The 13619-nt window shown below is 41.2% G+C and overlaps 1 protein-coding gene across 1 annotated transcript in view; it reads left to right on the top strand.

Annotated features, from left to right (window-relative positions):
• Positions 1-13619, top strand: part of STK10 (serine/threonine kinase 10) — a 108391-nt gene that overhangs the window by 38255 nt on the left and 56517 nt on the right. The window contains exon 2 of the mRNA XM_060240587.1: positions 2214-2378. Coding sequence (XP_060096570.1) covers positions 2214-2378 — 165 coding nt within the window. The remainder of the gene's footprint in view (positions 1-2213; positions 2379-13619) is intronic.

The following is a 13619-nucleotide window of genomic DNA, read 5'->3' as shown; positions in this document are numbered from 1 at the left end:
GAGAGCCGCTGCCAGTCTGAGAAGACAATACTGACTTTGATGGACTGAGGGTCTGATTCGGTATAAGGCAGCTTCATATGTTCATGTATGTCACAGGTAAACACAGTAGTTTCAATGACTGAACATGTCTGCTATGAAGTTTATGGCATCTCTATCTGGTACTCTTGAGATAGTGAAGTTGGAGGGAGAGTTAGGGCAAAGGCTAGCAAGAAAGGGAGAAAGGATATACTATGGTTGCCAACCTCTAGGTGGCACCTGGAGATCTCCTGTGGCAGGGTGACTAAGGGAGAGAGAAGAGAAGGCATTTAAATCTATCAGCTGTCCAGTGCAGGGGAGTGAAACTGTAAGTTTCACTCACCTCTGCCAGTTAGCTGTTAGATTTAAATGCCTTTCCCTCACATCCTGTCAGCAGTACCCGAAAAGCAAAAACAAGCAATCAAAAAAACCTGAATAAATTTGGGAAATTCTGTTCAGCAGCCGAAAAGTTTCCTGAATTTGTATTCAGCTTAGGAAATATCAAATAAATATTGATGGGGAACTGAATAGATGCCGCTAGATCTATCTATATACATGGCTTATTGGTGGAAGTGTCTTTGCATTGTAAGGGTGTGTCTATAGCGGTGGCTTTGTGTTGAGAATACCTGTGAAAAGCTGGTTCATTTTGCACACAGTTAACCAAAGCCAGTAATAAAGCACTCAAGTACTGTGTGGTATTTCATTGAAAAGGGATTCCTTTTTTGAAGAGCTTTTGTATGATGCCTGAACAGATGTCAGAAGCAATATTACCTGCTTTCCTCCTAAATCTCAGGCTGGGAGAGCTGCTTCCTGCAGTTTCATTCATGGGATGCTCACTGAACAAATCTGCCAGCGAAGGCCTCCTATAGCAAACCACCATGAGAAAATATAGTAAAAAAATAAGCAGGCAAATCAGTATAATGGGAAGGGGGGAGAGAGAGGAAAAAACCCTTTCCTAGTCAGCAGCTCTGTATCCCACAGAAAGGATTCCAGCAAGAGACTTCAGCCATTACGAAGCACAGATCAGCTGGCTCAACTGTTCTCCAGCTTGCTGCTCTCATTCAAGAGGCTGAATTAGTTGCAAATATGTTCTGTACTGCTCTTTGCTGGTGCAAATTGTATTCTGACAAAGAACAACATTATGGGGGAAGGTATAAGCTATGAGTCTTAGAAAGGAACAGGGGTGGTGCAAGCACACCCTCAACGTACATCTCCAAATGCTTTCCACTGGGCTATACTGGCTCGAAAATGAGAACGACAGCTGTGTGTCCGCTAATAGCATGCGATGGAGTCAAATGCACCTTGAGTGTTTATGCTGGAAATGGATCCCTTTATAAACTCTCCACACAGCCTTTCTAAACAGTCCTGTAAAAAGAAACAATGTAGATGAGAACTGTACCCTCTGGGCCCTTAGCATTTCTCGTCCTTTATGTTTTTTTTCCTGGCTTGTAACCTGCTGAGTGTACTATATGAGGTTGTGCCTGGAAAGTACTTTTGTATGTCTCCGAGGGAGAAATCAATCTATGTCCTAAATCAGAGAGTTATAGAATACAGAGTACCAGCGAATGATTTGGCATCGTTTGTATTGGTCCGCAACCCCATGAATCATGGAACCTGCTTGCTGGATCAAAAAACTCTGTAGTCACCACCCTTGCTGCTTTTTTGGATATGTAACTAGTGTGCGTGCAAAGAGAGCAAGGTCTTCAAACCCACCTACTATTAATCCTGAAAAGATCAACAGGATTGCAAGGCAATATCGTTTGGCAGTGGAGAGTGTTCCTTTTAACACCGGTAGGTTCAGACAACCCCCGTCCACCTGTCCTTATCTGCACATTTGCAGATGACAAAGAACTTCCACAGAGTGCTGATTTAGGAGTGGTGCATTGTTCATTCCGTTCTGCATTGTGCCGTCTGAGTTGGGAAGGGGTAGAAAAACATTTTAATATCCCAGGTAGTATCCTTGTGCACAACTGGCCATTTGCTTTTATGGTACTTGTGACGTCATATTGGCATTGACTCCTCTCAAGATTGTTTGCTTGTGAGAGCCATAATAATCCCTAATAACACTGTTATACTAGTGTCTGTAAGGAAATCATATTGTGTAAGCAACTATGAAACTACTATGTTTAGTACGCTGAGTTATTCTTTTGCCCAGGGTGATCTTTGATTATAGTGCTCCCTTTGCTTTTATGCTGCAGGCCAAAAACAGAGAGACGGGTGCCTTAGCTGCTGCCAAAGTCATTGAGACCAAGAGTGAAGATGAACTGGAGGACTACATGGTGGAGATTGACATCCTGGCAACTTGTGACCACCCTTACATCGTAAAGCTGCTAGGAGCCTTTTATTATGATAGCAAACTGTGGGTAAGATGAATCTAATGCAATACATGACCCTTTGAAGTCAAGGGACAGCTTGAGAGTAAGACATTGCCTGCAGGTGAGCAGATGTTGGCTCCAAGCAGGTTTGTGGTGTTTTGAAACCCTGTTGGGAAAAGCTGCTTCCCTGGATGTATTAGCTTTGCTCATGAGGCTGTCTTTCTAGACATAGTGATATTTGCATGCAGAGTTCATATTTGATTTACACTAGATAAAGGACATAGTCTTTAATTTGTGATAGGAGACACTGGAGTTCATTTGTTTTAATAACCTGCTTTTTGTGTCTTGGTTCTGGAGGCTCTTTACTTGCCTAGACTCAGAAATCTCTTTTCATTCTTTCCCCCCCACTCTCTACATTTACATATAGAGACACAGAGAGAGTGAATGTGAGAGTGAGTGTGAGACTGAGTGAGTGTGAGAGAGTGTTTTGATGGCTCATTATGTCAGGGGTCTCCTGTCCTGGGTGCGACTGGGTTTGCCTCCCACTTTTCTCTGTATTCATGCCTTCATGATCCAGTCTTTCTCAGTAGAAAAGCAATGTGAACTATTTAGATGAGGAATAACAAGAAGCCAGTGAGGTGGATTAGTTTGAGAGTGTGTGTCCAGACCAAGTTCACCCAGCACATTTCCTTTCTAGACTGGGGATTTTAACCTAGGCTTCCCATATAATTGAGCTGATACTGACCACTATACATTGCTTTCTCTGTACTCTTGCACTACCTCATAGGAGTTGTAGTTATTTCTCTGGGGAAGACTATAATTTTGCAGACACAAAGGCCTCATTCTGTGTCATGTTCTTGACCAGCACATTAAGCAACTCATGTACAAAAGCACGCAATGCCCAGCCATTTCATATTTTCATCTGGCTCATAGGGCTCAAATCATTGACCATGAGATTTCTGTAATGAATGCTAGTAAATCAAAAGTAGGTTTGCTACTTAGAGATATGCACCTGAACAATACCTGAACAGTAGACTCAAGATTGTTACAGCACAGACGCTGGCTTCAGATTTTGATGCAATAATTCAGAGCAAGAGGTGTCAGTTATCAGAAACCGTTAAAAAAAACAAAATATTGCAAGAGTGCTAATCTTTTAAGCATATTTTATTTTAAGTATTTTTTGAAAAGTATTTAACTGTGTTTGTCTGTGTCCTTTATAAAGTTTATATCTCCACTACCTGGCATAACATTTTATGACACACACGGACCTGCCTGACAAGGTCTCATTTATGTCAGATCTGGACCTCATAACAAAATAATTGTGCACCCTGCTTTAAATATTTTCCTTTTGGGTTTTAGAATCCATTTATGGTCATGCGGATGATAAAGATGGAGTCTCTGTGGGATTGCTGAATCAACCAGACTTTGACTACAGTCATAAGAATGGAACTGTAGTTTCCAAAAGAATGGTTTGGCCTGTGCTGCCTGAGTTCTCTCTTCCATTGGTTCATTTCTTTCGATATTCTCCTTATACAGGAGATATCTTCCTGGCTTCACTGATTGTCTTCCAGACTAGAAATGCTCAGCCAATATTTCCAGCCTGTGAAATGGACTAGTTTCTCTCAGTGCTTAATTCCTTCATAATAGGTCCTATATATGTACATAACAGGTAGATTGAGTCATAGGGTATTCACATCAGCTTTCTTTGTGCTTGTGACACACTTGGAGTCTGGGTTGTGTTAGGTTGGTCTGTGTTAACCTGGTATCATATTGCGATGGATTGCTTGGTAGCAGGGAACATTGTTAAGGATATTTAAAAAAAAAACCGGGGCTTTGTTTCTGCCCTTGTGCCTCTTGGCTCCACAATGCTCGTGACTTCACCCTTTTGACCCATATGGTCCCCACACAGGTTTCTGCCATTCAGAAGTTGTCTTCCCAGACTAATAGAACTGATTTCTGAGTAAATTTGTTTATAATCAAGTTTATCAAATCCTCGTCTAAATCAAATCCTGGTCTGTTAACTGTTGATCATGACTGAAGATTGATAAAACTGGAAGAGTGTTAAGAGTGTTAGGCTAGTACCTGGGTGAACCAGGCTCAAATTCCTACTCAGCCATGAAGATTGCCTTAGCTAGTTGTTGTTTCTCTTTTAAGCCTACCTCACTGAACCATACATGCCACCCTGAACTCCTTGCAGGAAGACTGAGATTAAAAATATAATGAATAGGAGGAAATGGCAGGACTTTCAGATTACTTCGCTGAATTTTTGGTGAGAGGGTAACAGCTCCTTGTGTGAAACAGAATTTGGAAACGACCCTTCTGGATTTTTTTGTTTGTTTGTTAAACTAGAAAAAAGTATGTTCAGAAGTAGGTCTTTTCATTCACAGCTTGGGAGGAAAGGGCTATAGTGATTGAACTGGGATTTGAATGTGAAACCACTTTCATTTTGATATTTCAGTCTTCAGCACAGGCGTACTATATGATATATCTAGTATTTTCTTCTACACCTTTGGAAATGGGTGTGGGTAAGAACTGTAGAATTATGCTTGCTGTACCATGTAGTTTCCAGTATTACAACCTATACCAATGGAATGCCAAATATTCTAGTTATAAACCAAAGGCTTTACTTCACTCTGTCATACGGTGCTGTTTCTGTAAACTGCCTGGGGTTTATAGCTGAGTTACTGAAAGAAGTTGTCCGCATTATTATGAGGTCTTCCTTCTGGTTCGTACAGCATAACTCATAATCTTTTTTCAATATTATTTACTTTATTTAAAACCTTAGAATCCAGCTCTTTACAATATGGTAGAGGTGCCATGTAAAAATATCCCTAGAAATGCAATCAAACCAATGCATTAACAATAAGAAATTATCAAAATTAAAATCACAGTAAGGAACCCTCTGAAACGGCACTGCTGCAATTATGGCTACAACAACAACAAAAAAGCAAGGGCATTAGCCCTTGAAACAATCAACTCTGTCATCCAAGGCCTGGGGAACTGATGGGGGAAGGGAATTCCACAGATGAGATGCCAGAACAGGAAAAGTCTCTGGTACTTCTAAGCTGGATAACCAAACTCCTGAATGGCATCTTACAAGATGAGATCACACAGAGCAGAGTTTTCAAAAGGAATATTTCAATGGTTGAATAGGGTTTGTAGAATCTTTCGGGCTCAAGTGCCGTGTTCTACTGGAGAAAGTTTTCCTTCCAGACGTTTCGTTCTCGGCTGCGGAGAACATCCTCAGTGGCGTTGCAGCCGGAGCAGGCGCTCTGACCTTCTTGGCTGCTGTGCATTGTGCAGCTGAGAACGAAACGTCTGGAAGAAAAACTTTCTCCAATAGAACACGGCACTTGAGCCCGAAAGATTCTACAAACCCTAATGATGTTACCAGCCGTGAAAACCTGAAATCTTTGATAATGGTTGAATAGTTCCTAAGATATCATGGCATATTAGGGTGACAATAGCAAGTCTTATATTAACGGAAGGATCATTGCACAAGTGTAGCAATGCTCATGCCACGATACTTGGATGATAAGGGGCATTAACCATTCAATCTAACCGAATTGCATTATTAATGAAATAATAGCTGTGCTGGTGTGCAGACACAAACCTGGACTGCAGCTTTGTACCTTGTACAAACAGATATCCTTGTCTGGATATAATGAAGGGTTTTTTTGTGTAGCCGTGTACTGCAATTAAAAAAAAAAAACAACCTCACTTCTGCTAAACATAAGTGATGTCACTTGCCAAAGCAGACTGCAGGTTCTATAGCATGGTTTATCAGCAGTGATAGTAGGATGAAAGTAAACACTGCATTCTGCAGGGAATAATGTTTCTTTCGTTCCACTTTCAACACTGGCAACAATCATCTTCCTCCAATCCATCTAACTACCTAACAGGATCAAAATGAATGGGTGAGGAGTCTTCACTTCCAAAAACGGCAGGGGTCTTAAGAGTTGTTGTTTATAGACCATATATAAATTGTGTACGTGAAATCATATGATTGTTCCCTGCTAGCATAAATTTAGATCTTGACTAGTGCCTTTAGAAGTCCTTGTCAAAACAAGTGCTTTGTAATAAACCTAAAATCCACAGGAAATTGGCCTTGTGTGAGCTCAGATACACATAAGATACAGGAAAACTCTCATGTCTGAAAAGTTTGAATTGCTTGCAGAGTTTGGGATTCTTGGTTTGGAGTTAGGAGATTGGGGTTCTTTGGAAGGCAGTATTTACACTGTAGGATGGAAGAAAAATGTTTGGAAAAAGGAAGATGATTCACATTGCTACCAGAGACTGCCTTCCACCTTGATTCTAAGCAGTTTATTGCAGGGAATCAACACTGGTTGCACTGCCATTTATATTCAATTGAAAGCTGTCAAAACCAGATTTCTTAGAATCCGCATTGTCAAGCTAGTCAGTTTTTAAAAACTGTATAAAAATTACTCAGAGGGGATGTGGAAGAAAGAACAGGTAACACCTTGTCCATTCGTGTTTCCTTTATTGTGGTGTCTTTTTAGCACTCTTGGTACAATTAGAAGCGTCTTGGCTTCTGTGTTTCATTAAATGCTAGTGGTTGGTTTTTCTGGCTCAGTTTTGAAATGAAGAATGACTGTGTCATATTCCTACTTGCAAGCTGTAGCCTTAAGCAGCTCTCCAAATTTGTTTGGAGGCTTCTTACTCTGCCTGCAGCAGTAATCGTTTTAATGACTCTGCCTGCAGTAACAATCGAACTGGATGTACATTTTCTAGTTTACAGATTTTAAATTTACATTATAATTCTAGTAGTGCAACCAGTGTGGATTCCCTGCGATGAACTGCCTAGGAGCAAGGTGGTGGGTAGTGCAACATCCCCTCCCCCGTTTCAGTATCAAGTGAAGATTGCCTGTAACGCTACTTGCTAATTTCAGAGTTTGAAAAGTGTTGTAAACTATGAAGGGAAGGAGCACTTTGTTTAAAGTGTGTTTTTTTTGTTAAAACTGTTGAAGACACAAATATTTCACTTCCATATTGTGCTCCATGTTTCTCCTAGTTTGTCTCTGAATTTGGCCCTTTACCCCAAATGTTATTTTCTTGTATCACAGGTAGGGTTGCCAGGTCCAGTTCAATAAATATCCGGGGACTTTGGGCACGGAGAGACTTTGGAGGTGGAGCCAGGAGCAAGGGTGGACTAGATGACCCTGGAGGTATCTTCCAACTCTATGATTCTAAACATGATTGAACTCCAAAGGGAGTTCAGGCCATCATGTTTAAAGGGACCACACACCTTTTAAATGCCCTCTCTCCATTGGAAATAATGAAGGATAGGGCCACCTTCTTTTGGGACTCATAGAATTGGACCCCGTGGTTCCATGTTTTTGAAACTTGGAGGGTCTTTTGAGGAGAGGCATTGGATGCTATGCTGAAAATTTGGTGCATCTACCTCAAAAAACAGCTCCCATAAAGCCCCAGATACTTGCAGATCAATTCTTCTATATACCCTATAGGAATCAGTCTCTATAGGGAATAATGGAGTGCCCAGCAGACATTTCCTCCCCTCCCATAATTAAAATAATGGGACTGTGAAAACAGCTAGATAACATGGAACGCTGAAATAGGTGTTGAAATGGTTATTCTGCTCTTCAAGATCCATTTGTAACAAGAATCTTAACTGTAAGACCCAAATACCGTTTTTTAAAAAACATGGTGCCTTTCCTTTTTCCTGTAACTTGCTGATGGGGTTGATCAGTTGCTTTCTCAAATATTTTTCCTTGTAGGCTATTTTTGCTCAGAAAAAAAAGTTGTTATGTCTTAGCTCCCTGGTGAATAGTGTCCTTGTGTTGTAAGAGAATAATGGTAAACTAGAAGCAATCCGTTTTACAGAGAGCTGGTTATTTAAATTCCACCTACTGAATGCCTTTTTGCCAGACAAGCTTTGACATTTGGGTTCCTCCCCCTAAAATGATTGCTCTGTATTGTTCTCTGAAGTAACCAGAAATCTGCCATGAATTGTGGGGTTACTTGAGTACTTAGGAGGTATGGGCACTGTCTGTAATTCAGCTTTTATATATCATATTTTTAATGTTCCTGTTAGTACTGGCTTCTGTGCAGATGTGGCGGGAGCCACATGAGGCCAGTCCGTGGTTAGCAAGAGAAGCTCTGGTTCTCACTAAGACCCGTAAGCAAGCCTCACTAGGGAGCTCTCATAGGGATCTTGACGCTACCAATGGTTAGACCACTGGCCCATCTGGTACAGTATTTTTACTCTGGCTGTTACAGACTCTGTAGGGCAGGGATGTCAAACTCATTTGTTTGGAGGGCTGGATCTGACATAAATAGGACTTTGTGGGGCCAAGCCAAGCATGTCCTAAAATCTAATGCCAGATAGCAGAGATATAGGCTTTATAGAGGACACAGGCCAACACAATGAAATATATCATTTTTTAACTTAAAATACAAACATGCTTAAAACTCTTGCAAGAACTATGACAGTTCTCATGTCTCCGGTTCAAGAACCTCTGCAAACTGTCTTTACCACTCCTCAGCTAATATGTCTTTGGGCTGGCACAGCTCTGTAACAGCAGAAACTAACAAAATGGGAAGTTATTCCTGTTACTCCACCCCCCAAAAGCCCTCAACAACACCAGTTTGCCCAATGGTGCTAATATGACCTTTCTATGCTCTAGTACACTTGAGTATAGTTGTCTTCAGCCTGTGGGCTGGGGGCCTCAGGGGACCTGTGGAACCCACCTGTTGGATTGTGAGCTCCTGTACAGTTGTTGATTTTGTGGTGCTGTTTGGAAGGATCTGTTGCTAGTATGCGTGTTCAGAGAGCAAGGATGCTGCAACTTCTGCATTATCTTTTGCACATACTGAAGATCCAGCAAAGTGAGGTCAGTCTGTGGTAGAGAGGTTTCTTTATGGCACTTCAATTCACGCACACCTGCTCCCCCCACCCCCCGCCCTCAAAAAGATTTCCGCTTGCCTATTCTCACTAAATGGTTTTGAGCACTGCATACTTTAGGTGCTGTTCTCTTCAGGGCATCCCACTACAGCCTCCATGAATGACCCAAAAAGAGCAAGCCTACAAGAAGAAATTATCTCAGTGCTTTTGTCCCTTTGGATGTGGCTTTCATGAAGGTTCATCAGAACCTGGGTTTGGGCATATTCCACAAGTTGCTGATTCATCTGTCACTTGGGAGTGATTATTTTAATTCACAATTCTCAAATATTGATAGCAGTTGGGGCCTTCAGCCTAACACGTTATTTAGAATGGAATTATTGTGAATATAGATGCACATATGAGGGGACTAGCTTACTGCAAAAGAATGTACGTAATATACATCTGAAAGCAAAGGAGATTGTGAATAACCTAGAGAAGGTTGACTTTGACTGGATTGACACAATATTTTTTCTGTCAGACTTCCAAACCAGGGTTACTGTACAGTCTGAAAAGACACTGCTATAGTCTGATATTTGTTGTTGTTCGGTTGCACAGTTGAGTCCGACTCTTTGTGACCCCATGGACCAAGTCATGCCAGGCCCTCCTGTCTTCCACCACCCTCCGAAGTCCGCTCAAATTCATGTTGGTTATATCAGTAACGCTGTCCAGCCATCTCATCTTTTCCTGTCCCCTTCTTCTTTCGCCTTCTATCTTTCCCGGCATCAGTGTCTTCTCCAGTGAGTGCTCCCTTCTCATTTGGTGGCCAAAATATTTGAGCTTCAGCTTCAGCATCTGATCTTCCAGGGAACAGTCAGGGTTGATTTCCCTTAGGACTGACTGATTTGATCTACTTGCAGTCCAAGGGACTCTCAAGAGTCTTCTCCAGCACCACAGTTCGAAAGCATCTATTCTTCTGTGTAGGGGGGCCACACATTGCTAATGGTATGTAGATATACTCTGAGATAAAAAATAAATACTATTTTCTGCAGCCACACATATTTTTCTTCTGTGCAGCTATAAAATAACAAATTGAGAGAGATGCAGGCATTTAGCCCATAGATGCAGAGTCCAATATGACGCTCTCAAGAATCTTTAGGACCAGATGTCAGTAATACGGTTTTGAATTTATTGCAATTTTTATGCATTCACATCACTTCATATGCATTATCTCAATCAACCTTATGATATCTCTAAATAGGTCTGTTAGCCCGAAATTATGGATGGGAGTGGGCGGGGAGGCTGAAGGAGTAGTGCCTTGTCTTAGCTCGCTTGTTGAGTGAAAAGCAGAGGCTTTCTGGCTCATACAGCCTGTCTCATCCTCTATAACAGTGCTGTATTGTAGATTTGTTTTTTTCTTGAGCCCACTTTATGAGTTCCTGCTCTTGGAAAATCAGTGGGATGTTACGACTTCTGAGCATTTTGGCGGTGGTGGTAGCTGCTTCTTTTGTATATAGTAAAAATGCCTTTGCCCACCTTGTGACTTTGCATTTAAAATCCTGTAGAACCTGCTCTTTCATTTCCTCTCTGTGAATGAAGACCTTTTGTATACTCTGACTGGAATTTTCTGCCCTATAGGGTGTGTAAAATGAACATAAAGGCCACATTCAGACGTCATGGAAAACCTCTTTTTGTTGGAAACAATCGCCAGAGTTTGCCTATGTGTTTGTGACAGGCTGGAACTTGATTCCAGGTTTCCCAGACCAAGAAGCCTTCAGTTACTCTCAATGCACAATGGTAGATAGGAAGGAAGTACACAGATGTAAGAACAAGCTGCATTGGTATTTGTCACACAGCCAGTTATAACTGCTGAATGTGGCCAGTGAGAGTAGATTTCAGGCACTATAGAGAAGAAGCACAAGTGACTCTCTGATTTTCCCCACTTCTGCTATAATGTGTGAAATATGATTCTCATACCTTATGATGAGGGCCGTGAGCCCCAAGTAATCTCTGGAGTTTGTGGCCCTTGATTCAGTTGAGGTGCAAGTTAGCATCCATGTTAGAGCTGCAACTAGCTGCTAGGCTAATTGCAGTTGGGATATATTGAATTTAAACAGTTCTGGGGATCTGGGACTGGAAACTGGACAAAAACGCACAGTAAATGCAAGAGACAGGAACGGGAAGTGACAGAACAGTTCTCCTGTCTGTTTTGTTACTAATCTAATGAGGCTCACCCAGGGTCAAAGCCTCTCAGATCTGATAACTGCTGTTCAGTATGGTCTGTGTATGACTATTTACACTTATCACCAGAAGAAAGTAGAACATTGGTTATCTGCCCAAACAGAGGAGAAAGTATTTTGCCTGTGACACAGATAAACTTTGTAAAGTTTCTTGCACTGAGCTGCTTCATATTTTCATGTAGAAATTTTGTGTGCTGGGGAAAGAGGCAGTGTTGGGATCGCTTACAAAGAGGACTTAGCTGTAATTTCTCGGATAGTTTCAGAGTAGTAGATGAACACACCCAACAGTATGCAGTCTCTCAGACTCATACCTTGCAATCCCTAAGCAGAGTTATGTCTGTGTAAGCCCATTGATTTCAGTAGATTTAGAAGGGTGTAACTTAGTTTAGGATTGCACTGATACACACTAATAGACACATGCACACACCCTACTTTTCAATGTTTCTTCCCCCCTGTAGGATTAATAGTTGAATGAGTTGCCAGTTTGAAAGAGGAGGGACCAAAGGTCATGAATTCTTAACACAGGAAGGGTGGTGCCAAGTTTGCAACACTAATCTTTGCTTTCTCAGCAGTTAAATTGCTGTGCCGAAGAGTTTAAATCCCCTTTGGTGAAAGGAGTAGAGATTTTCTATTAAAGGGTTTGAATGGATTGTAACTCTCTGGCGAGAAGCTGCAAAGCTGTCTCAACAAAATGCTAATTCAAACAAATCGTCTTGGTCTCTTAAAATATCATTTAAAAAGAGGTGTACTGATTGCTGAGCTGAAGAGGGCCTTTCTGATTGCATGGTTCAGTTTCTTGCATGGTAAAGAGAACTATCAACACACCTCCTAACCAAAATCTGATAAATGAGAGGTGAGATTAATAAAGCCTTGTTGAACCTGTGGGCACTTGAGGAATTCTGAGTACAAGTAGTGGATGCCACACAACTAAATGGCTATCATGGGGGAGAAATAGGACCAATCATAGAATGGTTGACATGGGGGGGGGGCTGTCTAAACACAAAATATTGGGAGGTTCCACAAAATGTTAGGAGGCACTAAACCTCCTCCTATGATGGAGGCAGCTGTTTTTGAATGGATGCTTCATGTGGACACAAAGATTTCATGGGCTCTTCTTGCATACTTCTTGTTCCATTGAGGTGGTAGAAAGCCACAACTGGCTCTTTGCTTTGAAGAAGGAATACCTCAGTGAAGTGGGAACCAATAAATATATTTCTTGGTTGGTTGTATAATGTTGGGGATTACTGCTTTAGACTGTATACAGATGGTTTATTACTCTAGAGAGCAATAGAATGACCTTCTGGTTTTAACCCTTATCTAACATATGGATATTCTCATGAAAGTTCATGGGGAGGTAAGGACAGGTAAGGACAATCCGTTTGCTCCCTTGCTCTAATTGTAGCTATTTCTCCTCATAAGCCAAATTATTAAATAGACTAGATCACAAGCCTCTTTGCGGGCTGGTCATCCCCACCCAAGGGAATTTTTGCATATCTTCCTTTTTAAAGGGTTATGTAAACACATGCATGGATAAAGACCCATCCTTTCAGATACCTAAAAACGTTTATGAAAAGGAGTCTTAAGAACTGAAGAGAGAGGATGAGTGTTCAAGAAGCGCCCAAACACAGTAAAATGTGCACACTTCTCATGTTTCTAAAGGCCCAGTACAGCTTACAAATGTTACGCCCATAAAACTGGCTTGATGCTAGACAAAGAACACAAAAAATGAATTGCGCAATACCACCACCAAATATTTAAAATCCTATTGTCTATATGTAACCAGTGTAGTAACTCCTGATATTATGGGACTTTGAGTGTGACCCAATCAGCACTCTTATCGTATGTTGATTTTGACTGTCATTCTGGAACCATCATTTGACTATCCAGCACCATTCTTTGTGTCTTCTCTGATCACTTTGCTTATTCTGGTATGCACAAAACAAATATGATGCAGATAAGTGTGTCCCATTGTGTAGCCATTTTTGTAGAATAACAGCATGGCAGCAGAATCAGCTTAACGCAAGATGCAGCCTGGCGCTGATTTAAATAAGTGTGGTCTGTTTGCTGGTAGCATTGGGTTTGTTTGTTTTTTAAATTCATTCTTTTGATGAAAATACACCATAGACTCCAGAATAATACACTTGGTCACTCCCATATTTGTGGACCTTTGATAACATAAGCAATTGAAAT

The sequence above is a fragment of the Heteronotia binoei genome, chromosome 5, assembly GCF_032191835.1.
Source record: "Heteronotia binoei isolate CCM8104 ecotype False Entrance Well chromosome 5, APGP_CSIRO_Hbin_v1, whole genome shotgun sequence".
Taxonomy (NCBI): Eukaryota; Metazoa; Chordata; class Lepidosauria; order Squamata; family Gekkonidae; genus Heteronotia; species Heteronotia binoei.
The sequence above is the reverse complement of the archived record's forward strand: the minus strand, read 5'-3'. Positions and strand labels throughout refer to the sequence as shown.